General features: G+C 40.8%; 1 protein-coding gene across 2 annotated transcripts in view; it reads left to right on the top strand.

The window, feature by feature from the left end:
* The window catches only part of LHX5 (LIM homeobox 5), a 45,036-nt gene extending 32,618 nt beyond the window's left edge, over nt 1-12,418 (top strand). For both annotated transcript variants that reach the window (XM_089691231.1, XM_089691230.1), the window contains 2 exons: nt 4,849-5,014; nt 10,789-12,418. In XM_089691231.1, coding sequence (XP_089547357.1) covers nt 4,849-5,014; nt 10,789-11,156 — 534 coding nt within the window. In that variant the 3' untranslated portion in view covers nt 11,157-12,418. The remainder of the gene's footprint in view (nt 1-4,848; nt 5,015-10,788) is intronic.
* The last annotated feature ends 13,519 nt before the right edge of the window (nt 12,419-25,937 follow it).

Here is a 25,937-nt window from a genome sequence, read left to right as displayed (position 1 = left end):
CCTGCTCTCGCGGCTTATCCCGGTAAGAATTCCTCCAAAGTTCTCAGTAATCCCTCATCTTAGGGGTGGGATGCCATGCCACAACCCAAGTCAAGAGATGAGCTGCAGACCTTACATTTTAAAATGCCATCACAGTTTTCACAAGTCTTAAACCATTTCAAGGTTTGTAATTACCTCCCCCTCAACACCATAGCACAAACTATGTAATCTGTAAGCTTTCCAGAACCACACTTCAGACTCAATCAGTAAAATTACAGTCAAAATTCATATTTTATATTGGGTGGTTGCTGGCAAATTAACTTGTATGATGATATCTCTTCACTGGCAAGATGTTCCTACCAGAATTTGAAGTTCTGCCCAAGCAATGCAACTATTACAAAGCCAACTCATGGTGTCAGGATGGATTAACTGAGCTATATACTAAACAATTAACTGGCAAATATAGCTGTCAGAGAGTAACACTTTCTTTATGTGGGTAAGAACAGGGAGGCAAGTCGATATTGGAAGTCCTCACTAATATAGATGTAGATCTATGTAATATGATGTATACGCACAGCTGAAAAATTGGTTTTAAGTGGAGGTGCTCTATTAATTTTATACTTTATAGAAGTTAAAAATACTTCATATACTTTTAGAACGGCTAAGGCCTTTGAAATGAACAATCTGCATTAGATGGTAGCATTAGCTTTGGTCAGTACAAATCATACAATGTTCTATGCTGTGGTTTCAGACTGCATTGTTATGTTGAATCAGTCTTGAAAGAAAAATCTCAGTTTTTGTAGAAAATACTATTCATTAAATGGCAGTCTTGTAAAGATTAAGCTGTTGAGGAATATGTTTTAGAATTTACATCCAGGGAAATTTTGTAGATCGAAAAGATTTACCTGTTTTGATTCCCCATTTTCTATTATGTAGTTTAAGTAGTCATTTCAGTCTGGCAGTGACAAACATTTTAATATAACATGGTAGAAGCAGATGGCAAAGAGGAAATATTGTATACAGCGGTGTTGTTAGAAAGACCCACGGCACCAAGGGGCACAACAGAGAAAGTAGTTATGCAGTGTGCATTGTGAATAGTGGGCAGTTGAACCTAACCGCAGGACTAACCTAAAGGGGAATGATTATACAGAACCTGTGCCTATTCACTATATATACTTCAGGCACATGCCAGTCCCCCTGTTAGTCTTTAAATGTGTCTGGGACACTGTCACTTGTGGCACAGTAATTAAACTCCCAGTTCAGTGAATCATTATTCCAAAATTAAATTCTCCAATTTCATATGTATTTCTGCACACAAAAATCTAACACTTTCTCTGAACCTACCGTTAAAAAAGAACTTAATTAAAACCAGCAACTGTTGAGACAATGAACTGTGTGTTCAGGACTTAAACATAATATATACAGCACATCAGGCAATAATATGTTGTGTAGAGTGCAGCAGTCATGACTATTTGATGCACACCATAGCATATACAGTGCAGCAATTAGAGGGCAGGGGTCAGAGCTATGTAATGCATGGCACAGCTTTCAGAGTAAAGTTGTCAGGAGAAAAGGCCACCTGTTGGTGGTGAGTAAGGAGTGTCCCCATAAATGTTGGTGGTCAGTGTGTGTGTCTGTGCCCCCTTAAGTGTAGGTGATCAGTGTTGTGCATTCCCTCTTAAAGTGGGCCTGTCACCTCTGAAAAAATTCTCAAAGGTGAATCTGAAAAAGAAAAGTGACAAGACTTGCCTTAAGAGTTTTCTGCATCAAACACTCATCAGGCATCTGAATCACCAGTGTTTTTAATGCAGAAGAGTCTTTGGCAATAGTTAACAAGATCGGAGGTACAGGCAGCTGGAAAGGTAAATGAACAGTTTTCTTTTACAGGCTGGACAGTTTTACTGACCACTCTTTAGAGTGTGGGTTGGTATTTTTTTTCCCCTCTATTACTGGTCAGCGGTGAGTGCCCCTTACTGCTGGTCGTGTGTGTGTGCCCCCTTACTTCTGGTCAGCAGAGAAATGCCCCCCTTACTTCTGGTCAGTGATTTGTGCCTACTTGGTTCTGGTCAGAGTTATGTGCCCACTTTCTGAAGGTCATGGAGAATAGCCCCCCTTGCTGCTGTTCAGTGGAGCAGTACCTTCTTGTTGCTGGCTAGTACAGTGCCTCACTGCCTCCTAACTTCTGGTCAGTGGAGAAATGCCCTCCTGCTGCTAGTAAGTGCCCCCTTTACTGCTGAACAGTGGAGTAAAGTCCCTCTTGCTGCTGGTCCATGGAAAAGTGCCTCCTTTGTAAAGTAAGGTTCTGCACAGCTGTGGGAGACTAACTGTGGCTCAATGCTTGTTGGAGACCAGGGGCATCTGGGGGGAACACCCAGGGCAGTTGTCCCAGGCACCTGATGCTAGTGACACCCCTTTTCATGATATGCTTTAGAATGTCAGCAATGCTTGGTATTGGAGACCAAAGGAATCTGGTGGGAACTCCCAGGGCAGCTGTCCCAGGTACCTGATGCTAGTGACACCCCGTTTTGTAAACGTTTGTTCAGCTAAGTGACAGTCTTTATTTAAAACATATTTTAGATGATGCATTGTTTCGAGGCAGCCTCGCTGCAACAAGTAATGCATTTTTAGAAAAAAAGGTTCTAGAGGGTTCTCTAGAGGATGTGCATGTTTCTAGCTTCATCACATAAGTTGTCATGACAGAGCAGGTATTTGCTCCCCTTACTGTACCTAGATAATGAAAATGTTCAAATTTGGCTGATTGTTGACCAGTGCAGGTTTATTTTTTTTCAATAACCTGTATCTAAACCCAAGTCTTAAAATGTAACATTGCAACTTACCAATTCTTAGATTTGATGACTATATATCACCTGGTGATCTTGCCAGCAACACTCCCTAATCATGAAGGACAATTGTCACTGTACTGTATATATAAAGTATTGTCATACTAGCAGGAAGTATGTTATGATTACAGAGCAGGGGCAGACTGACAACTCATGGGGCCCCCGGGCAATAGGGGATCATGGGGCCCCTGTGTCCTTGCCCAAACTCAAAAAAGCCTATGAATAAGGTACTAGGGGCATCTCATGGGGCCCCCTACTGACCCCGGGCCCTCAGACAGTGCCCGAGTTTCCAAATGGTCAGTCTGCCCCTGTTACAGAGCACCTACCTCAAACTACCTGTGTACTTGCAAGTTCTGCCTAGGTGCACCCCACTTCCTTGCTATCACATGCCTCCAATTGATTACCAATTCATGCCAGACATTGGTTTCAACCTATTACAGACCTACTCTATCAGTTCCTGTAATATTCCTGTGTCTCATGCTTTTGCTGTTGTTCTGACATTTTCATTATCCCAGTTTGGTTTCTTTCCATTAAAGAGGATCTATTATGCAGCCTCTTTGTTGGACCCTCTGAATCCTATTTGACAGTTTTTCATAATTAACTTGTTTTCTCACTAAAGATACCAGCCTGGCATACCAGGAAAATTGGCTTGTATCTGTGAGAAACCTGTGAACATGTAATCCTTTGACATTTTCATAACTTGCATCTGACAGGTGATTTACCATGAGGGCCTCAAAGCTTTAGCTTGGGAGTGGTGGTGAGCACAAGATCTTCGATATAACCTATGGTTTTTGAAGGATGCAGTGGGGAAAGGAGATATGTAAGTCCAGGGGCTGACTGACAACTCATGAGGCCCCCGGGGAATAGGGGATCATGGGACCCCTGTGTCCTTGCCCAAACTCAAAAAAGCCTTTGAAAAATGTACCAGGGGCATCTCATGGGGCCCCCTACTGACTCCGGGCCCTCGGGCAGTGCCCGAGTTTCCAAATGGTCAGTCCGCCCCTGTGTAAGTCGATATATACCCTGTCCTGGTGAAAATTAGGAGGCCATCATAATGTTCAGCCTCAATTTTTTTTAAGAAGTTGGCAAGAAGAGAATAGATATTCTGGCATGCTGCTTGGATAATTCAAAAACTCAATTTTGTAGGAAAAGCTTGGTCATATACAGTATATTTGTAAAATTAACATTGCAATTGCAGCTTAGGATTCTTTATTTGCAGTGCTTTTGGGAATTGAAAAAAGAGCAACTCTGAGTGCCATGCTTCAAATTCTATAATCTCTATAAGATTCACTTAGCCTGTGGCTAGAAATTACTGAGGTTGTTTTTGTTTAAAGGTGAACTACAAGCACCCAGCTAAAGAAAAAAAAACCTATTGAAATGCATATATGCAACCTGTTTACCTGCCAAGGATTTATAATTATATTCAACCAGTCTTGTGATCCAAGTATCAATTCAAGACTGCGCATAGCAGTTCCTGCACCCACTTTGATCTGAACATAGGCTATACAGCATTTTACCAATACAGCCTGCTCCAATATCAACCACCTTATGCTGGCTGTGCAAAGAACTAGCAGCAGCTTGCTGACAAAGTCAACTATCTGCTTTCCACTGTCATGACTGGTGGATAAACTATACTCTGCAATGCAGCAGATTTTTATTGGTTGATGTTGCTGGTCTTCTTTCCCCAGCCCATATACAGGTGTTTATAAGGGGCTGCTATCAAAAGTCAAAGTCTTGCTAGCTGTGTATAAAACATTTAATTCATTTCAGCCCTGAAGAAGCTGGCAAGAAAACCTGCAGATCTTCTAACATATTGCCTGCAATTTGCGACAGACACCATCTGACTGTGTATCAGCCAGATCCGGGGCAGATGTGGAAACCAACAGATTAGTTCACTTATCTCTAGCCTTGCCCCTCTGCAATACATATGCACTTTAGCTACACTGGGTGCAAGGTTTTTGGTTTAAGAACTCTTTACAACTCAATATAGAGACATTTCTTTAAAGGTTTTTCTCTAATTTTGTTATAGGTTTGGTTCCAAAACAGGAGATCCAAGGAGAGAAGAATGAAACAGTTGAGCGCTTTAGGTGCACGAAGGCATGCGTTCTTCAGGAGCCCAAGGCGAATGCGCCCATTAGGAGGAAGGCTAGACGAGTCAGACATTCTTGGATCTGGCGCTTACAGCTACTATGGAGGTAACCTACAGTCTGAGTTTGATAAACTTTTAGACAGAAGATGCTTGGCTGATTGGAATACCATCACTGAAATGAACAGCAGATTCAATGTCAATCCTTATTGGTGAAAATATAATTTTGCAATGCAAGTTCTTACAGTGGACCATGATTTTTTTTTTTTTTTTTTACCAAACAGTCTGGCTATGTCACTTTCTATATAGTTAATTTGTCTATTTTTGCTAAATCTTATTTAGCCCTTCTCTGAATTCACAAATCTAAATATTCACACTATTTACAATAGGCAGGCATCAAATCACCTGTATATTATGCATTGTGGATATTGGCACATGTTTACATATTACATTTTTTTTTAATACAAAATTCACATCTTACTTTTAACAGATTTACCCCTTTAATATTTTCAAAATGCAGATATTAAGACTGTCATTACATTACATAATGCCACCAAAGGTATTACTTGAATTGCTGCCTTCTCAAGTTCCTCCCCAGTAACAGGCCCTGTCTCCACTTGCATCTGTTTTTATAGATTATGTAATTGGGGTCCATAGTGATGGAAGTTGGCTGGAGTGAAAGGCAAGATGAGAATCCTGGGTGGTACCAAGGGCATTAATATATTTGCCTGCATTATGATAGGATCCTAAGCAGTACACCTATGTCTTGTATCCACTTAATACACAAACACCAGGACATAGAAATCCTGTCTTTATGCAGACATCAGGGTGCACATTGCTCATTTCACCTAAAGACAATAAAAAGATATTATGTCTGTTCTTCCACTCTGCACAGAGTAATACAGACATTTCCGATAACAAACTTCTCATCTTCCCTTCCTGAACCAGTGATCAGCTGGTAGAGATCTATCTTCAACAACAAGAGTTATGTGAAAAGGCTGCATACACCTGTGATACCACATTGGTACTGCAATCAGCGTTCAAGTGTTTTTACAAAGGGGAACGACAACTAAACAGTAGCTTTTGTATTATGCAGAAAGATTTAGTATCTGGACAGTTGAAGGCTGCTTTGCTAGTAGTACTTATGTTTTTATTGTGTTGGATTTGTAAAGCCCTATAGATACATTTTGTAATGAGATAGTGTTTAGGCTCCACACTGGAAGGCTAGCCATGTACTATATTATATTTTAAAGCAAATGAAATGATTCATGTAATTCTCTTGCTGGAGGGGTTTTATCCAAAATTGCAACCCCGTCTGGATTAATTGATCACTTAATGCAAATATACAACGGCAAGCCCTTTGCTCTCATCTCCCCAATTTTATTAACCTCTGAATTAATTCACAGCCCATTCAATGGGTTTTTATAGCACTGGGTGCAGATTCCAGGCCCTAAAATAGTGAAATATTGGCTCTGAATGGCAGGGATGCATCATTATTAGACATAATGGGGTTGATTTACTAAAACTGGAGAGTGCAATATCTTGTTCAGCTCTGCAAAGAGACCAATCAGCTTCAAGGATTTTGCTTATTTGAACAAGCTAAAGCTAGAAGCTGATTGGCTGCCATACAGCTGCATTAGACTTTGCACTCACCAGTTTTAGAAAATCAGCCCCAATTTGTGAAGGTAGTTGAGCCCTAGCATGTTTTTGCAATCAGTAGCCCCTGCAGAAATCTTCTAGAATGCTGGTGAAAATATCTAATTCTGTTGCAAGATTTTTTTATTTTTAAATCATGGACAATCGTGCTAATTTGGAAACAAACTCATGGCTGCTAGACATTTGTTGCAGGGATGGGCTGCTCCTATACCTTTACATCCATTTGACCCATTTACATACTTCTCTTTAATACAGTGGCAAGCACACATTGAAATAATCACTTCCTAAAACATTTAGGTAAATATACATACAACTAGATGCCTGTTTGTATGATTTGTATTAGTGGATGAGTGTGTAGGAACTATCTAGTGAATATGTTACAAGTATACTTAGCTTCAAACTGCATAAAAGGGTCAAACATGCAAGTACATTTTTTCTGTATGATGCGTGACATTTCTCAAGTTGACCCCTTTCAGTGCCTATTTAAGGGATAGTAGAGGATTTCAGTTTTCTTTATCCCTAAAATACCTTTGCCCTACCCAGAAACCTCATTTTCAAAGATTAAATGATTGCAAAGCCTCCAAGAGAAGGATTTTCACAAGGTTTCTTCCTGAGGTCTCTTTAATCTCCTTTTCCCTCTCAATCCTCTAACCACCACCATCACCACCGCCTCCTCTTACTTCACATCACCACTTTAAAGGTCTCCTTCCTCTTTCCTCTAAACTTTTCACAACGCAGCAAGTAAAACGTAATGCGTGTTGTTATGGAGGAGACATGCCCATTCCTGGTTCACCCCACTGCTTGCTCTTCATCTTCCAGTTCTCCCCTCTTTCAGCACCCCCTCCTTTACTTGCCTCTTTCTCTGTGTCTCTCTCGCTCAGTAGTGTTGTAGGGGACAATAGCACAGCTGCTTTCTTTGTACCTTATTCAGACAACAGTTGTTCCAATTACCTTCACATTCTTGGAACATATGGAGGGTGATTGGAGAGAGCAGGATACCCTGCCTTTCTCTGTTTGTTTTCTTCTTCCTCTGATTCACAATTTACCAACTGCAATTATAATTTGTGTCATGTGCCCCGAAACCCACACATTAATAATCCCAGAGCAGTAAAATGCAGTGGTGGATGATACCAAGCCACTTTCTCATCTTTCCTTGCTAAATACTTATATTTACATCGCCTTTCCTCTCTCCCTCGTTGCATCTGTACGCCGTTGCTGTCACTTGTATTATGAGCAGACAGAAAGGTATAACAAAGGCCTTCTCTGTCTGTTTTCTGCCTTTATCCTTCATTCAAGATGTTATAGACAAAAGTCATGCTAATAAAGTTATAATGTACACTAGAGGGGTTCTAGATGGAGCACGGTGGTTGACAAAACATCCTGACACTTATCATTAACGCAGCTTCCTTAAATCCTCTGTAATCATAGCATGATATGTGTCATTACTGCCAACATTATATTATTCTTGGTCCATCCTTGTTTAGTAAAAACCTGTGTTTTTTACATTTTTAGTGGTTTTTCCTAAATCTACATTTTCAGTGGTTTTTCCTGAATCTACAAATTTACTAAAAGCTTTATTCTTCTAAAATCTAGTAAAAGATCTATCCTTATAATTTTTCTCCCCTTCCAACTTTTTGTTCCCTCAAAAAGGGTTTTTCTTATAGTCAGAAATAAAGTGCATAACTATTCGTTTCCTACATGTGAAAAAAAAATTAAAAATCCATAATTGACCTGAGATTTTCTATAAATTTCTACAGCCAACTCTAAAGCACCCATGCTCTGCTCATATCTCCCTGGCTACTTATCTCTAGCAAGGTTCAGGTTGAGTGCATCACTACCACACATCAGTTAATGTATGATCAGCAGAATTGAGGTGATTGTGGGATGTTCTCACCATTCAGTACTGAGAATAGGATTCATGGTACCTCTACATTTAGATGCAATTTATCTAAAACTAGCCATTTCAGGACATTGGGATGATAACCAGCCAGTCTGTGGAATACAAAGATGGGCAAGAGCCAATTGTACAAGCCCTCTGTTTAAAAACCTTTGGATTTTTTGGGGAATTTTTTTGCGGCGTGCCCTACATTCTCTAGCATTAGTACATTGTGCTAATGTGGTGCCTATATTTCATAGCTTATGTTCCTACTACAGCAAGATGGAGATATATAAAAAAAAAATATGTTAATAGATCATTGTCTGGTACAACCAGTAGTCTTAGCTGAATTTGCTGTAAATTTTATATATAAAATAAATTATCCCCTGGAAATATATACAAATTATATTTTTTCCTTTTTTTTTCTCCTTTTTGATTCCCCCCCCCCCCCCCTCCTTTACTCCAATTTTGCATTTCTTAAGTGTTTCCCACCCCTGCATCTAATATTTCTCAAGTCTTTTCTACATCTCTGCTGCCTCCCCCGAATCTCCGATTTTCTTCTCTCCTCCATACATCACCCCCCCTTCCCATGTCTTTGTGATCTGTTACAAGTTAGATGTGTCTTGTTTCTTTGAGCTGTATGAATGGGGATGTCTGTTTACCAAGAGCTGTGCATTCTGTGCCCTCAATAGATTTGTATGTCAAGAGATTACAGAATCGGCTCTTTCATTCTAAGCAAAGAGCAAAACAAAAGAATCCAAATATGTGGCTTTATTCCTTCTCCTGTAGGTGATTTAGTCGCAAATTCAATTAAAAGGATACTAAATCTGGCCCGTGGTTCTTTTCATTCTCTGTCCTACTTTGCATTTCATTTGCTGCTGTAAAAATTAGTTTTGTTTTTTTTTCTCACTAAAAATACTTTTATGTGTATATTTTTCATCATCGTAATTTATAACTATTTTAGATTACAAATCACTTATGTTCTGGTGCCAGTAATGTGTTACATGATATGTTTCCATTCATTCGTGGTACATTTTTTCATTGTGCAATAAGTAGCCTCAAAAGTAATTATTTTCCCATCTGCTCCCTCCCTGCATCTTTGTATTCTCCAGCTCCTCCTCAAGCAGCCCAGAAACCCCTGCATGCTTAATGCCTTGCCACACTTACAAATGGGTTTCATTCTGATCGCTGTGTGATTTATTTCTGCTAAGTGTTTGCCTTATTATTTACCATTAATTAGGGTATGAGGGCACTGACCTGAGACGGGCTTGTATTATGGGAGGTGTCTTTCTCATTGCACTGCTGAATGCCAGTGTTATAAGAAATTTTTGTGAACTTCGTCAACATCACACAAAGATACTTAGCCTTTCAATTGATAGTTAATGAACAGACATGCTACTTATAGTTGTGTGAGATGAGACCATAACTGTACAAGAATGTACGGATATGCTGTATATTTATTACAGGCACTTCTATAGTACCATCAATTTATGCAGTGTTTTACATTTTAAAATAAACGTCTAAATACAACTGCGGAAGAAAAAAAAATGTATGATTAAAAAAAGAAATGCAACAATTTAAGTAAGACTTTAAGGGCATCATCCAGTATTTTCTATTCAATGATCAACTTACTTCTAAATAAAACCATGAAGGAAAAAAAAAACAATTTCTCCAGTTGAATTTAGAATAAGTTGATCACTGATTTGAAAATACTGGATGATGCCAGTCTTACCCTCAAGCAAAGTCTCTTCTCACTTAATTGTTGCATTTCTTTTTTAATAAAACAGGTTTTTCTGCCTTGGAAAGTTGTTAGGGGAAAAAAACTGAATTTCTCACCTTTCCTGTCTTGGTCTTAATTAATGCAAAGTAAGTTCTGGTTCGCTGTGGCTTCTACCCCTTTTCATTCTTTTTGTCTTTTCTTCTCCATGTAGTTTTCATATGCTTGTCATCTGCTCTGTAATCCTATGGCTGGTTTTATCTGTAGCACTCTTGCGCATTGACAGAATAAATTATATATTCACAAAGAAACACACAAAAGAGCTGCTCCCTGCCACTATCTCATGCACTACAGTCACCAAGATGAGCTTGGGCCTCATCGAGCTAGAGGCTGTGCTGTACGAACACATGTACAAGGAAACTTGCTGGAAGAAAATGGGTTTAAAAGCAAAGTGTGGGTCATGCAATACGTAATTATGGCCAAATATACCTCTCTCAGATTTTATTGTTGGCTTACTGGTCATTTAACACAAGCATTGGGAATACAGGCATATGAAGTAGAAGAGAAATGTTTAACATATATGTAAAGACAAATATATTCTTAGTTTTTTTTTTACATTTCACTATTTTTACAGATTACCAAGGGGACTATTATGGAAGTGGAAATTATGACTTTTTCCCTCATGGGCCTCCATCCTCCCAGACACAATCTCCAGCAGATTCCAGCTACCTACAGAATTCAGGGCCTGGTTCCACTCCTCTTGGCCCTCTTGAACCACCACTAGCTGGTCACCACCCTTCAGAAAACCAAAGATATGCGGACATGATATCTCACCCAGATACACCCAGTCCAGAGCCTGGCATGACTGGGTCGCTGCATCCCATTTCTGGAGAAGTCTTCAGCAGTGGTCCAAGTCCTCCATTTTCTATGTCTAGCAATAGTGGCTTTAGTGGTCCTTTACCCCATCAGAACCCTGACATTAATGAGGGCACAGTATGGTAATAAATGGCAAATAAACGTACTGTCTTTATGGACTACTATCTACATTCCTTTGAAATTGATTTATTATTTTGAATTTGATAGGACAAAGACTTGATCCTACAAAGGGTAAGAAGACAAGATGTCCAGGAGCACCTTATGCTCCACAACATGATTTGCCCTGCTGATCTCAAAATAAACATTTTTCTGACATCTTAGCTCAAGAGAAAAACCAAAAGCAAGTAGTATATATAAACAAAACCAAAAGCCACCTCCCTGACAGTAAAAGATGGACTTCCATCCTGCCGCCTCCTGACTCATCCAAAGCATTGGACAACCTATCTGGATGTGGGCGATGATTGGGACCAACAAGATGCCAAAACCAAAATTCACCTTCATGGCTGCTGTTAAAGAATAAACTGCCTCCTTATTTCTGTTTAAGTCTCCAGTCTGTCACCTAGATTGGGACCAATTCTCTTTTCTAACATTCACTTGGCATTTATGTCTTTCTGAGCCAGGCCCAAAATATGCTTTCTACCATTTGGTACTTAACTACCAATAACTCGCCTAAACTCCAAGTTGTATTCTTTACTGAAGTTTACTTCAAATTACAAATCAGATGAAACGCAAAATCATACTGTGGTCAGTTGGTTATAAAAAAAAAAATTACTTTTTTTCATATACATCCTCTGTGATGCTGGGCAGTTATTTGAAGCAATAAGACATGTTAGCTGAAATGCACATGCTAATCAGAAGGATTGGATTTAGGTATTGCTCTCACTCCAAGCTTTTGCATTGATTAAATTCTTAGCTGGCATTAGCATAGACTGCATAAGAAATGGGTGTCAAATACATGAACCTTCCGTTCTTATATTTGGATGATAAAATGCAAGGGAGAGTATGAAAAAAAATCTGAAGACTAGTTCTAGAGGTTTAAAGTGGTCTCTTTGATGTACATCACAGAATGGTGTTAGGTTGCCCTCTGGTGGTAACTATAGGCTTAGTCTCTTGCTCAGTGATTTTAGCAATGGCAAGATGTTACCTACATCAGACATGCATCTCATAAAAGATGTACACAAATATTGCAGGGTTATTTCTGTTTTGGTTTTTTTTCAAAATCCCAGTACTGAAACTTTTATCTGGGAAACAAAAGGAGGGGCAGAAGGAAACACCCCTCTTTTGCTGTATTATAATTTTAAGAAGCGTCTGGGCTTCACATTTACTTATTTTGTATAAACAAATGGAAAAAATAAAGTATGTTTTGTGTTTCCTTATTATTTATTGTACATTGTTTACCTGCCTTTTTATTTCTGATAACCATGTTTCCAGTTGTATTTGTTAACAAACCTGCATTGACAGTAATTTCACGGTCTGCGTGTATCATTTCATGTGTTAAGTTTTAAATGCAGGGGGGTTTTTTTTTTTGGAAGAGACTAAATTCCAACTTAAGTTTTTGCTTAAAATATACTGACACATTTTGTGTGTAGAAAAGTTTTTTTATGTTCACAATTATAGTCTATAAAAACAAAAGAAGCTTCCTAGTGCTTTGATAAGGGATCTAGAAGACCAAGACGAGGATGTTTGTGTATTATTCTATTGTTCCCCAAGCCCACTGCATCATACACTTTAGTTTGACTCTGCTAGTTCATATTTTTAAATCTGATCTAAACTAGCCCCCAGGGGCAGACTGACCATTTGGAAACTCGGGCACTTCCCAAGGACCCGGGGTCAGTAGGGGGCCCCATGAGATGCCCCTGGTACCTTTTTCATAGGCTTTGAGTTTGGGCAAGGAAACAGGGGCCCCATGATCTCCTATTGCCCAGGGGCCCCATGAGTTATCAGTCTGCCCCTGCTAGCCCCTTTCACACAGGTGTTCAGTCTAGAACCGTCTGTCAGTTTTCAGATGCAGACTGAAACACAATGTATGTCTATCGGTGGCTGGAAGTAAATGGATGATCATCAGTTTACATCCGCAAACATCCATCTCCGATCAGGTCAGTTTTTTTAAATGGAACAGCCAATGTCCAGATTCATTGAAACAGAAAGGAACGGATGTAAACTGAACTTTCACATGGGCGGACCCATTTAGCGGATCCGCTTGCTCATCGGATGACAGGTCTGCGTCCGTTCAGCTAGATTCAGAGCAGCTTGCTGTCCTCAGTGGGCGGTTGGATGAAAATGGACCACCTGTTCGTTTCCATCCGACCCGATCTGACAGCAATTTGATCCCCATCCATCCCTTTTTTGCGGATCGGATTGGATGTCGGCAGGAGTAAATGGACACGTCTGTTTGCACCTGCCACTCCATAGAGGAGAATGGAAGTTCCAATCAGGTCCGCCTGAAAAACGGGGCGGCGGACCTGATCAGAACGTCCATGTGAAAGAGGCCTACATTGAACTGAACTGAACTAATATAAACTGAAATAAAGGGCTAATTGATGTAAACTGAACTGAACTGAAGACGGATGTGCAAATGGATGTAAATTGAATCCATTTTTTCTTGAAAACAACATGACTGCAAGGATGACATCCATGTTAAAGAGGCCTTTAAGCTGAGGTCAGTGTCATCTTAGCTTCTGTTTAGATCTGCAGTTGCACATGTGATTATCTATGACACCAGCCAATTGAGGGCTTGAAAGTACAGTTGAGAGATGACATAAGCATGCTATCCACTGTTACATTTACCAGATGGATGACTTGAGTGTAATATTTCTAAAACATATTGGAGGCACGTGAAGGAAGCCAGACGCAAGTGGAGACACTTTGGAGAAAGAGGGGGAATCGACTGACACTGATCCCATCCCCTATCAGCACCACTACCACTACCACTGCCTCTGATTGATCCCATTCTACCCACCCCTCCCCCATCAGGCAGTGGTGATGGGGAGGGATAGACATGACATCAGTGGCAGTGATGGTGGTGGTGGTGGGTATAGGGATGACATCAGTGGCAGTGGTGGTGGTGGTGGGTATAGGGATGACATCAGTGGCAGTGGTGGTGGTGGTGGGTATAGGGATGACATCAGTGGCAGTGATGATGGGGAGATAGGGATGACATCAGTGGTGGTGGTGGTGGTGGGGGGATTGCGATGACGTCAGTGGCCATGGTGACGGAGGATAGGGATGACATCAGTGGCAGGGATGATGGGGGGATAGGGATGACATCAGTGGCGGTGTTGGGCTAGGGATGATAGGGATGACATCAGGGGCAGTGGTGGTGTTGATAAGGATGACATAAGTGGCGATGATGATAGGGATGCCATTAGTGGCAATGGTAGGGATAGGGATGACATTAGTGGCAATGGTGGGGATAGGAATGACATCAGCAGCAGTGGTGGTGGTGGTGGGGATAGGGATAATGACAGTGGCAGTGGTAGGGATGACATAAGTGGCAGTGGTGGGGATAGGGATGACACCAGCGGCTGTGGTGGGGATAGGGATTGCATCAGTGCTGGTGATGGTGGCATGGATAGGGATGACATCAGTGGAAGTGGTGGGGATAGGAATGACATCAGTGACAGTGGTGGGGATAGATATGGTATCTGTGGAAGTGGTGGGGATATAGATGATATCCGTGGTAGTGGTGGGGATAGGGATAACATCAGTGGAAGTGGTGGGGATAGGAATGACATCAGTGACAGTGGTGGGGATAGATATGATATCCGTGGTAGTGGTGGGGATAAGGATAACATCAGTGGAAGTGGTGGGGATAGGAATGACATCAGTGACAGTGGTGGAGATAGATATGATATCAGCGGAAGTGGTGGGGATAGAGATGATATCTGTGGTAGTGGTGGGGATAGGGATAACATCAGTGGCACTGGTGGGGATAGGGATGAACCGCCAATGGTTGACTTTCCCCTCCCAGAGTTAATTTTTGGTTGCTTTATTTTTCCCATTATGGGCCTGAGTGGGGCCTAATGTCTACAGTTTGCCTAAGGCCTCACAAAGCCTAGAGTCCACCTCTGTCTCTAGCTATACCGCTACATACTTATTAGATTGTGGGCGCATTTTACATCAGCTTTACCCTGGGCTTTTCACCTGGAAAAACAAAAGTCGATCATTCGGAATACAATCGTTCCTCCTCCCATAAGGTACATTAGATGGCTACCTGGGTTAACATATTATCACATAATGCTCTGGGGAGTCCAATAAAGGGACCTGAAAGGACACAAATAGGTAAACTGCCAATGCCACCTTGCTTTAAAGATGGAATCCCTGAGGGCGAGGCCATCATCCTCATTTGTGTTTTTCTACCCAACAACAAGGTAAGTATGCAGCCAGTGAAGTTGGAAGCCCCAAACTGCATACCTGCCCCAAGGAAACATATAGTGGCTGCTCAGCAACTGCTATCAAATTGTTACTCCATGTGGAAAGGTCAACACTGGTTCTAACACTGATCTGTGAAGTCACTGTTTTCTGCTACGCAGAGACTGCAAGAGGCTGATACCAACTCAAATTCAGGTAAGTTGCATTGCTTGCATTTAAAAATATTTATTTATTTATTAATGAATGACCAGAGAGCGGCAATTATTTGTGCCTTGTATATCTGCCTGGAGATCAGCTTTAAAGCAAACCTGTCACACACCTGGGTATAAAATAACCAGTAGATTCAGAAATGGAGGCAGCTGAAAGCACATGCAGATGTTATCTTTTTCTGTAACAGTACATCCTGACCTTGTACCCTAACACGTCCTGTATCTCCCGATTTGTTTTTTAATGTGAATGTTAGCTGCACTGATCAACTGAGAAGTATGGGAGTTAGAAAAAGGAAGGAACAAGATTGGCTTACACAGGAAAAGTCAAGGTTTGCTTGTAACTTTAGCTGCCTATATCTCTGGGTCTACTAATCACTTTGTATGCGGTTTTCACTGATGGTAAGCTCTGTTTATGCCTTTTCATCATATGCTCAATAAAATCACTCAGGAATGTGATCTGTTTGCCTTAATTATAGATTCCAAAAATACAAATTTCATGGTTGCAAGACAAACAGGTTCTTTAAAAAATTACATTAAAGTGGATGTAAACCCTTACGTATACCCAGTGAAGTGACTGGCTTCAGATAATACACAGCATGAAACAAATCCTCCTATGTAAGTTATACCTGTCTGTCTGCATGTCTTCTGTACATCTGTACAAAGTCCAGAATTTATAAAACTTGTCTGAAAGTTCAGAAAAAAGGGGGTGAAGAGCTGAAATGACACACTGCAGAGCTTAGTGAGGAGTGTTCTGTGAGCTGATTGGAGCGGAAGGACACACCCCCCTCCACACAGCTCACAGGAACAGAGCTGAGGCTGTCAATCTACTGGAGCTCCCTCCCCTGTCACCAATTTTCTCTTGGTGTCAGGAAAACTTGTGACTCATGTAGATAGTAGAGGCAGCAGGCAGAAATGAGAGAACTTAGTTTTCTCGATTCAGACAAGTACACACTATATAGGGGTATGCTTTGTTCAAATTTCATGTCAGAGGTTTACAACCACTTTAAAATATTTTTAAAAGATTGATATAACACAGCGTGCACCCATTGCACATTATACATAGGACATTATTGGTTTTGTAAAGATAGAAGTTGTTTACCTTTAGGCAAATGCTCTCTGATTGAAACTTCAGACACAGCCACCACTAACAGGCATTAGCGAAAGGGGGGTGAGACACTATTCTGACCCATTTGGCTCTGTATTTTGTTCAAATTTCATTTCTGCAGTTTACAAACATTTTAAATGAAAAAAGGTGAGTTTCCCAATTAAGCTCAGAATGTTCAAAGAGGTATAATATAAATCTATAGGATACTGTATACCTGCAACAGAGGAACTTCAGGCCAAACAAAAAGTTGCTATAGAGACCTTTTTAGAACTCTAAATATAACCTATTAATTCCATCACTGTTTGTAAAGATTGGAGGGCTGCCAATGTGTACATTAGCTGGTTCAAAAAAACAGACAAATCACATTGTTAATTTAAATGTAAAAAATGTGAAAAACTGCAGACAGTATAAGATACAGTATATGTAAAATATTGAACCTTTGTTATGCAGCTTTGACAAAAATGATGCACCCTTTTGCATTTGAGGGGCAGTACTGCCACCAAACGCAATCTATTTAAGTGCATAGGGCTGAACAGCAATTGCCCAGAGGTGCATGGTGCCGGTATTTCAGGGTTAAAACAGACAGAAAAGAAGCTACATATCGCCTCCTGTCAAGCACTTCTGAAAAGTGATCCACCGTGGATTGTTTTCAGAGGGGCAGCAAGGTCTGCCATACATGTAAAGTTCACCGAAAAGAGTTTTTAGCAGAGAATATTTTGCATGTCTCCTCTGCTAAAAAAAATAAAAAAACTTTTTGTGCCTCCTATTAATTTTTTAAATTCAAGTACACTACCTGCAGTACATGTGTAAACTTCTTACCTATTTTTGACACCTGTTAAGCCGGTCAAAAGTTGATGCGATTTTCTTTCCTGGAAAACAAAATCACTTGATTACCCCATCAACACAGACAGAGGGTCAGGGGTCCTGCAGCCTCATAGGACAGTCAAGGGAGAATGAAAACTACAAGCTTTAACCAGTGCTCTGCTGAACACTGATAGAAGTCACAGGACTGCTGTAACTGCTGATGAGAAAAGGTATTTAGCAGTTTCTATTTAAAATAATTACATTTCCATGTTGTGTGTACTGTGGGAGACCGGATATAGTGAATGCAGGGTCCTGGGTTTAGTGACACTTTAAGCTTTCTTTTGGAAGACAGTGAAATTGGTGGGATTAGTCCCCATTGCTTACTTGCATCACCAAAAAAAGAAAACAGTGAAATAAAATAGGCCCTTAAGCAGAGCAGACAGAGCTGTGCAAAGTATTTATGACTTGTCATCATAAAAAAACTGAAATTTTAGAAAAAGAAATACAATTTTTAACAACAATATAGTTAAAAATGGCTTGGATATTATCATATACAGTATGCTATGATTTGTTAAAGTGGGACCTCACTAAAAAGGGGTGCCGCTCTTCCTCCTCTCCCACATGCCCCATTTGAACTGTATTTGGGGGGGTGAGAGGTACCCGCTCCCACTTCTGGACGGATCGCTGCGGCACATCCACTGAAAGTTCCCTTCCCCCCACCTCCCTGATCTCAACCTTCTGGGACACTTCACAGGTCCGGAGGACTTGCCTCTTCCTCAGAAACCTCTGAGGAAAAGGCAAGTCCTCGAAACGTGTTAGCCTGTTGGAAGTCCAGGGTTCCCATTGCGGACAGACATGCAGTGTGGATTGGACAGAGCTGTTCTTTCATGATGTGCCTTTGACAAAATTATTGTTTGTGAGAACAATACCTATTTTTATTGCTTCAATAAATGTTTTTTAGGTAATGCACTAGGCCGGTGCGCCCTCTGTTTGTTTTCTTTCTATCCAGTACATTTGGACTTCCCCGGTCCAAGGAGTGCACATTCCAGGACATCCGAGATGTGGCCATAGCCTTTATTGAGTCCATTCCCAAGGGCAGGAGTATTTGGGTCTGCTGGTTTTGTTACTTCACAGGTCCCAGAAAGCTGTGGGACAATTCACAAATACACATGCGCAGTGGGAAGCCAGCTGTGAAGCTACGAGGAGTCACAACTGGCTGCCCACTGTTAACATGCCGGTGCCCGGGTGTGGACAGAGCTGGATCCCTGGACAAGTGAGTGTTTGTTTATCAAAAATCAGTAATTACAGTATTTGTAGCTGCTGACCTAAATTTTTTTCAGAACCAACTGAAGCCCTTCTTTAATTAAAGTGTGTTTTTTGATATGAATGAAAATTAGAACCCTCACTTTTAGATTTAGATGGAAGTAATTAGGTATAAATCCCTTCTATTTTAGGAAGACAATGCTGTATTTAATTGAAACCCCTTTGGAGGACACCTACTGAATGAACCATGTTAGCATTCAGGCATTAAAGCATTAATCTTGGGTAGTTGGAAGATTCATTCCCTAAGGCCCCATTCATACTACAGCATGTTGGGAATATATGCAAAAGCACGCGCTTTCCCAATACACACAAAAATGCACTGCCTTCTTGCAGACATGCTGCAGTACCATTAAAGTGTAACTAAAAGGTAAAAAAAACCCCAAACAAACAAACAAACAAATATGTTATACTTACCTGTTCTATGCAATAGTTTTGCACAGAACAGCCCCAATCCTCTTCTTCTCAGGTCCTCCATTGGTGTTCTCCTCCCTGCTGAGTGACCCCATAGCAAGCCACTTGCTATGTGGGCACCTACGTGCCTATGTGATAAACAGAGCATAGCTCAGCTCTGTCCCTACTCCCACCTCTCTGGCTGTGATTGACAGCAGCGGGAGCCAATGGCTCCTGCTGCTGCCGTTTCTGATTCAATGAGGTGGGAGAGACCTGAGAGAGCATCTGCTCTTGTGCACATTGCTGGATCGAGAAACAAAGCTGAGACTGTCAATCACAGGCTGTGTGCTGGAGCTCCATCCCCGTCACATTTTTCTTGATGTCAGGAAAACTTGTCAGAAGTGACTCATGCAGATAGCAGATGAATGAGGCAGCAGACAGAAATGACACTTAGTGCTCTGGATTGAGACAAGTATACACTATATAGGGATATGCTTTGCTCATATTTCATATCTGAGGTTTACAACCACTTTAAAATATTTGTTTAATAAAGATCGATTTAACACAGAGTGCACCTGTTAAACATTACACACTGTCACGTACCTGAAAGGAGGTCGGCCTCTCTTGTATCTCCAGCTTAGGCCTCACTGCTCACAGATGTTGATAGAAGAACCTGCAGCAGGAGATGCGATCCAAAGGAGGCTGATGAACCATCAGGTCAGAAACAGTAGCAGTGATCAGTAGTCCAGCTGCGGTTAAAGGGGCACTCCACTTGTGCTGCAGGCCTAGGACGTGTGGCTTATCAAAGCTTTCAGCAGACTGGTGGCCGGAACACTCAGCGAGGTGCAGAGCTGCAACAGCAGATAGCCGGACAGGCACTCAAACAGGTCAGGAAGCCAAGATTGGAGACAGAAGCGAGGTCACAAGAGTAGCCAGGGTCATCAACAGGCAGGCAACAATGTACCAAATCATAAGCAGAGCCAAAGTCAGGAATGGGCCGGGTCAGGAATTGGCAACAAGAGCAGAATCCGAAATCAGGTCAGGAGCAAGCCGGGTCAGTAACAAGGGAACACACTGGAAGAAAGCAGGACACAGGGAACAGCTGAAGACCAGTCAGGACTGACAGTGAACAAAATAGCCCATCTGGTGCTAAAAACTGTGGGCACGCTCCCTTATGAATGGACACGTGTGCGCACAGTGGCGAGCCTGTGCTCATTTCTATGAGCGACGCTATGCGCACATCTATGCGCCAATCGCCGTACTAGAATTCCATTACAATGTCTGCCTGGAATTCTCTGATATACAGAGTTGGAACCAGAATCTAGGAGGACTAGTAGGAAGGTTTGCATGCAGACTAACACATTGTGCTTGCGCCCTGCATTTGGGGTGTCGTTAGCTTCTATTGAACACCCACTGCAGATCGCAAACTGAGTGCGTTGTGCATGAGGTCTAAATTTCACAGGAATGCACAGTGTGATTCATGTGCAGGCATGGTGTGAACCGGTCTTTAGATCCTGACCCTAATAATATATTTTTTTTTAAATTTATTTTCCTTTAATTTTTTTTGTTAAAAAAACACACAAAAAAACAACCCCCCCCCCAAAAAAAACACACAACCCCCCCCCCAAAAAAAAAACAAAAAAACAGGCAGAGTTGATGGACCACTACGTCTTTTTCTGCCATCACACCCCCTGCGTTTGGGGTGTCGTTAGCTTTCTATTGGCACCCACTGCAGATCGCAAACTGAGTGCGTTGTGCATGCGGTCTAAATTTCACAGGAATGCACAGTGCAATTCATGTGCGGTCATGGTGTGAACCGGTCTTTAGATATCCTGACCATAATAATACATTCTTTAAAAAATGTAACTTCCTTTTTTTTAACGAAAAAAACACAAAAAATAAAAACAACCCCCCCTCAAAAAACACACACACAAAAAACCCCCCCAAAAATTGGGCAGACTCGATGTACCACTTGGTCTTTTTCTGCCATCACAACCCCTGCGTTCGGTGTGTCGTTAGCTTTCTATTGACACCCACTGCAGATCGCAAACTAAGTGCATTGTACATGGGGTCTAAATTTCACAGGAATGCACAGTGCGATTGATGTGCAGGCATGGTGTGAACCGGTCTTTAGATCCTGACCATAAAACTTTTTTTTTTAATTTAAGTTCCTTTAATTTTTTTTAACAAAAAAAAAAACACAAAAAAACAAAAACAACCCCCCCCCCTCTAAAAAAAAAAAACAACACACACACAAAAAGAAAAAAAAAAAAACGGACAGACTCAATGGACCACTCAGTCCTTTTCTGCCATCACAACCCCTGCATTTGGTGTGTCGTCAGCTTTCTATTGGCACCCACAGCAGATCGCAAACTAAGTGCATTGTGCATGCGGTCTAAATTTCACAGGAATGCACAGTGTGATTCATGTGCAGGCATCGTGCGAACCGGTCTCTAGATCCTGACCATAATAATACATTTTTTTTAAAAATTGAGTTTCCTTTATTTTATTTTTATTTTTTTTTAACAAAAAAACGCAAAATAAAAACCAGCCCCCCTTCCCAAATAAAAACACACACAAATAAAAACAAAAAAAACGGGCAGACTCTATGGACCACTTGGCCTTCACTTTTCTATGTTTCTATTAATTGTTTTTTCTATATAGGGGTGTGTGTAGGAAGAAACTCCTGCCATGAACGGTGCAAAATGCTTTTAGTATGTCAGCCCTGAATACAGTCAGGCAATAATTATGCCTGTGATAAGAAGAGAAGGAGTTTCTATTTGATTTTCTTTAATTGGATTTTTGGTTCTGCTGCCTCAGCTATTGATGGGATGTGCTGTTAAACCCAGGAAGGTCTGTAATGTGGCCGCCTTTCCTGGTGTTTTCTGATAGATGCTTCTTTCCTGACTCAAGCTGTGTGTGAGCTGCTGTGTAATCTGTTGCTTCACACTGCTCTGCTGCACTATTAACACGTTTCTATCACAGCTCCTCGCTAAGGTTCTTCCTGTAGCTTCTAGTTCTTGTAAGCCATTATGAACCCAGTAAATCAGGCAGCTCATCTCAATATCTACATGTAGTATATAAAGAAATTTTTTTATAGAACTTGGAAGCATTTTGGTCTACTGGAAAAGCATATTTTAATTCTATTTAAGGATATTTTAAAACAAGGAGCTCTTGAATCACCTAATTCAACCAGTTAACACATATACCTACTTTTGTTTTGTCATGAGGAGGCAATCGGCTAATTTGCAGTCTTGGATCTGAAAACATGAACAAAATGTGGGCGTGCCTGTCCTCATCTCCATATTATACTAATTGGCAGTGCAGTGTATACAGGGAAAAACAAATCCCCACTGATTCTTGGGGCCCGGCTTTTGGCCCCCTCAATTATGACATTATGAGGAAAAGGAGTGGTCACACACAGGTGCTATTTTTTGTTTTTTTAACATAGTTACACAATCTGGCTGAAAAAAAGTCCATCCGGTTCAACCATAAAAAAAAGTTATAATCCTATACCCACAGTTGATCCAGAGGAAGGAAAAAAAACCCCAGCAAAGTATGATCCGATTTTCTCCTGCAGGGAAAAAAATCCTTCCTGATCCCCCAAGAGGCAATCAGATATTCCCTGGATTAACTTTACCTATAAATGTTAGTATCCAATTATATTCTTTGTATCCAAGAAATAATCCAGGCCTTTTTTAAAGCAATCCACTGAGCTGGCCAGAACCAACTCTTGAGGGAGTCTATTCCACATTTTCACAGCTCTCACTGTGAAGAAACCTTTCCGTGTTTGGAGATTAAATTTCTTTTCCTCCAGATGTAAAGAGTTCCCCCTTGTCCTCTGTGATGACCATAACTCTACACCGAGTTCACTATATGAACCACTGATGTATTTATACATGTTGATCATATCCCCCCTTAATCTCCTCTTCTCAAGAGAGAATAAATTCAGTTCCTCTAATCTTTCCTCATAGCTGATCTCCTCCATGCCTCTTATCAGTTTAGTTGCCCTTCTCTGTACTTTCTCCAGTTCCCCAATGTTCTTTTTGTGAATTGGTGCCCAAAACTGAACTGCATATTCCAAATGAGGTCTTACTAATGATTTGTATAGGGGTAATATGATATCTCTCTCTCTGGAGTCTAGATCTCTTTTAATACAAGAGAGGATTTTGCTCGCTTTAGAAACCGCAGCTTGGCATTGCATGCCATTATTAAGCTTGTGATCTGCCAGAACTCCCAGATCCTTCTCCACCATTGATTCCCCCAGTTGTACCCCCCTAGTATGTATGATGCATGCATATTCTTAGCCCCCAAGTGCAGAGCCTTACATTTATCAACATTAAACCTCATTTGCCACATAGTTGCCCAATTAAACAGCGCATGTTTAAATGTTCCTGATGATTAGAAGTATGTGCAATGCTTTTCATACTGTACTTAAAATGAAACTGCACTGCATCTGAGAACCACAAACTAAATATTTTCAATGCTGCTGGCTCCAGCTCTCTCAGAACTGCTTCCCTGAACTTCCAATCTTTACAGGAAAAGGTTAAAAGTAGACACTAGCCAGTCTAATAGCTTGGAGAGAAGAGGGGGAGGAGGAGGAGGGAGGAGCAGCAGGGGAGTGCCTTGCTATCCTAGGCTGAGGGGCTGTGTGTTTCTATTGAGAAAGGGAGATACAACTTGAGCTCCATAGGATGCTGCAAGCAGTCATGACACCAGCTTAAACTGGAACATAAGCAGATCTAAAAGATGAAGAAGCGGCATACTCAGAATGTGATTAAATCAGCTGTTGAACATACTTAACCAATTCAATACCGACAATTTTACACCTTCCTGCCAAGGCTCTCACAGTTTGAATGACAATTACGCGGTCATACAACATTGTACCCAAACTAAAATTTTATCATTTTCTTTGCACAACTAGAGCTTTCTTTTGGTGGTATTTAATCACCGCCGGGGTTTTTATTTTTTGCTAAATTAACAAAAAAAGACCAAAAATTTTGAAAAAAAAACACGTTTTTCTTTGTTTCTGTTATAAAATAAATAATTGTTCTTCATAAATTTAGGCCGAGATGTATTCTGCTACATGTCTTTGGTGAAAATAATCCAAATTAGGATGTATTATTTAGTTTGTAGGAAAGTTATAGAGTTCACAAATTATGGTATAGATCTGAAAATTGATCAATCCTGAAGTACTGACAGCCAATCTAATTTCTTGAGGTCCAAGAATGTCAGAATAGTACAGATATCCCTCAAATGACCCCTTTTTGTAAAGTAGACAGTTCGACGTACTTCATAAAAGGAATGGCGAGTTTTTTGAAGTTGTATTTTTAATGTCATAATTTTTCGGAAAATTAAAAAATTAAAAAAATTATTTTCACTAATTTTTTTTTTTACATACTGTCACCAGTGCAGTACAGCATCATCATATAACTGGCATGGCGGTGAACAGGGACACTGACTGGTGACAGTATGAAAAATAAATATATATATATATATTTTTTTGATTATTATTATTTATTTTTTATTACTTTTTTTTTTTTTAAAGATTTTTTTTCATATTTTACTATGACCAAAGTAGTACAATGTTACCACAGTAACATTGTACTACTTTGGGGAAGTGATCAGTATTTTTTTTTTTTTTTACACAATTTGCTTATAGCAAAGAATTACTTTGCTATAAGCAAGCATTTACCTGAATGACATCGATTCATTCAGGTTTTTTTTTTTTTTGTGCTTAGCTGTGATTTGGCCACAGCTAATCACATGACATGTGCATGTGATTAGCTGTGATCATTCACAAGCTAGACACTAGTATACAATGGATGGCATGAATGAAGCCATCCATTGTATACAACTGTCATGTGACCTGCTGTGATTGGTCACAGCAGGTCACATGGTACCGGAAACAGGGGTCGGTACTCAGATCTGTCATCGGCCGTGTCCGAGGTACACGGCCGGTGACAGATCGCGCCGCTGCGCAGCTCTGCAGGCGCACAAACTGCGCATGTGCGGGAGGATGCCAAATGGCGTACACCCCGGAAAGCTAATGCATTTTTGCGGCCCCCAAATGGCTATAGGCCGGGCAGCAAATGGTTAAAGTGGTTGTACACCTCAGACATGAAATATGAATGCTCTATAGTGTGTAGTCTAAATTAAGAGCACTAAGTGTCATTTATGTCTGCTGCTTGTTTCCTCTGCTATCTGTGTGAATCACTTCTGACAAATTTACCTGACACCAAGAGAAAAATGGTGACAGGGGAGGGTTGACACCCTCGGCTCTGATCCTGTGAGCTATGTAGAGGGGGGTGTGTCTCTTCCTTCCAATCAGCTCTCAGAACTCTCCTCACTGAGCTCTGCAGTGCCAGAATTCAGGGATTTCAGCTCTCCACATCCTTTTTCTGAACTCTCAGACAAGCTTTATAAATTCTGCATTTTGAATGTATATAGGAGAAGTTGCTATAGATAAATAGGTACAACTTATATAGCAGGATTTTTGTTAATCTCTGTGCATCACCCTGTGGCCAGTCACTTCACTGGATTTATGTAAGGGTTTACAACCACTTTAAAAAAAGCTGAAGGTTTAAAACAGCCTCCCACCCACCATATAAGGTAATGACGGGAGGGCAGCGGTTCTCTCATTCTGGGAGGATGTCAAATGACATCCTCCCACTCTAACTGTGCACCCTCGGGGGAGTGCGGCGA

This window comes from Staurois parvus, unplaced genomic scaffold, assembly GCF_062004578.1.
Source record: "Staurois parvus isolate SC_StPar_1 unplaced genomic scaffold, SC_StPar_1.0 ptg000556l, whole genome shotgun sequence".
NCBI classification, from domain to species: domain Eukaryota; kingdom Metazoa; phylum Chordata; class Amphibia; order Anura; family Ranidae; genus Staurois; species Staurois parvus.
The sequence above is the reverse complement of the archived record's forward strand: the minus strand, read 5'-3'. Positions and strand labels throughout refer to the sequence as shown.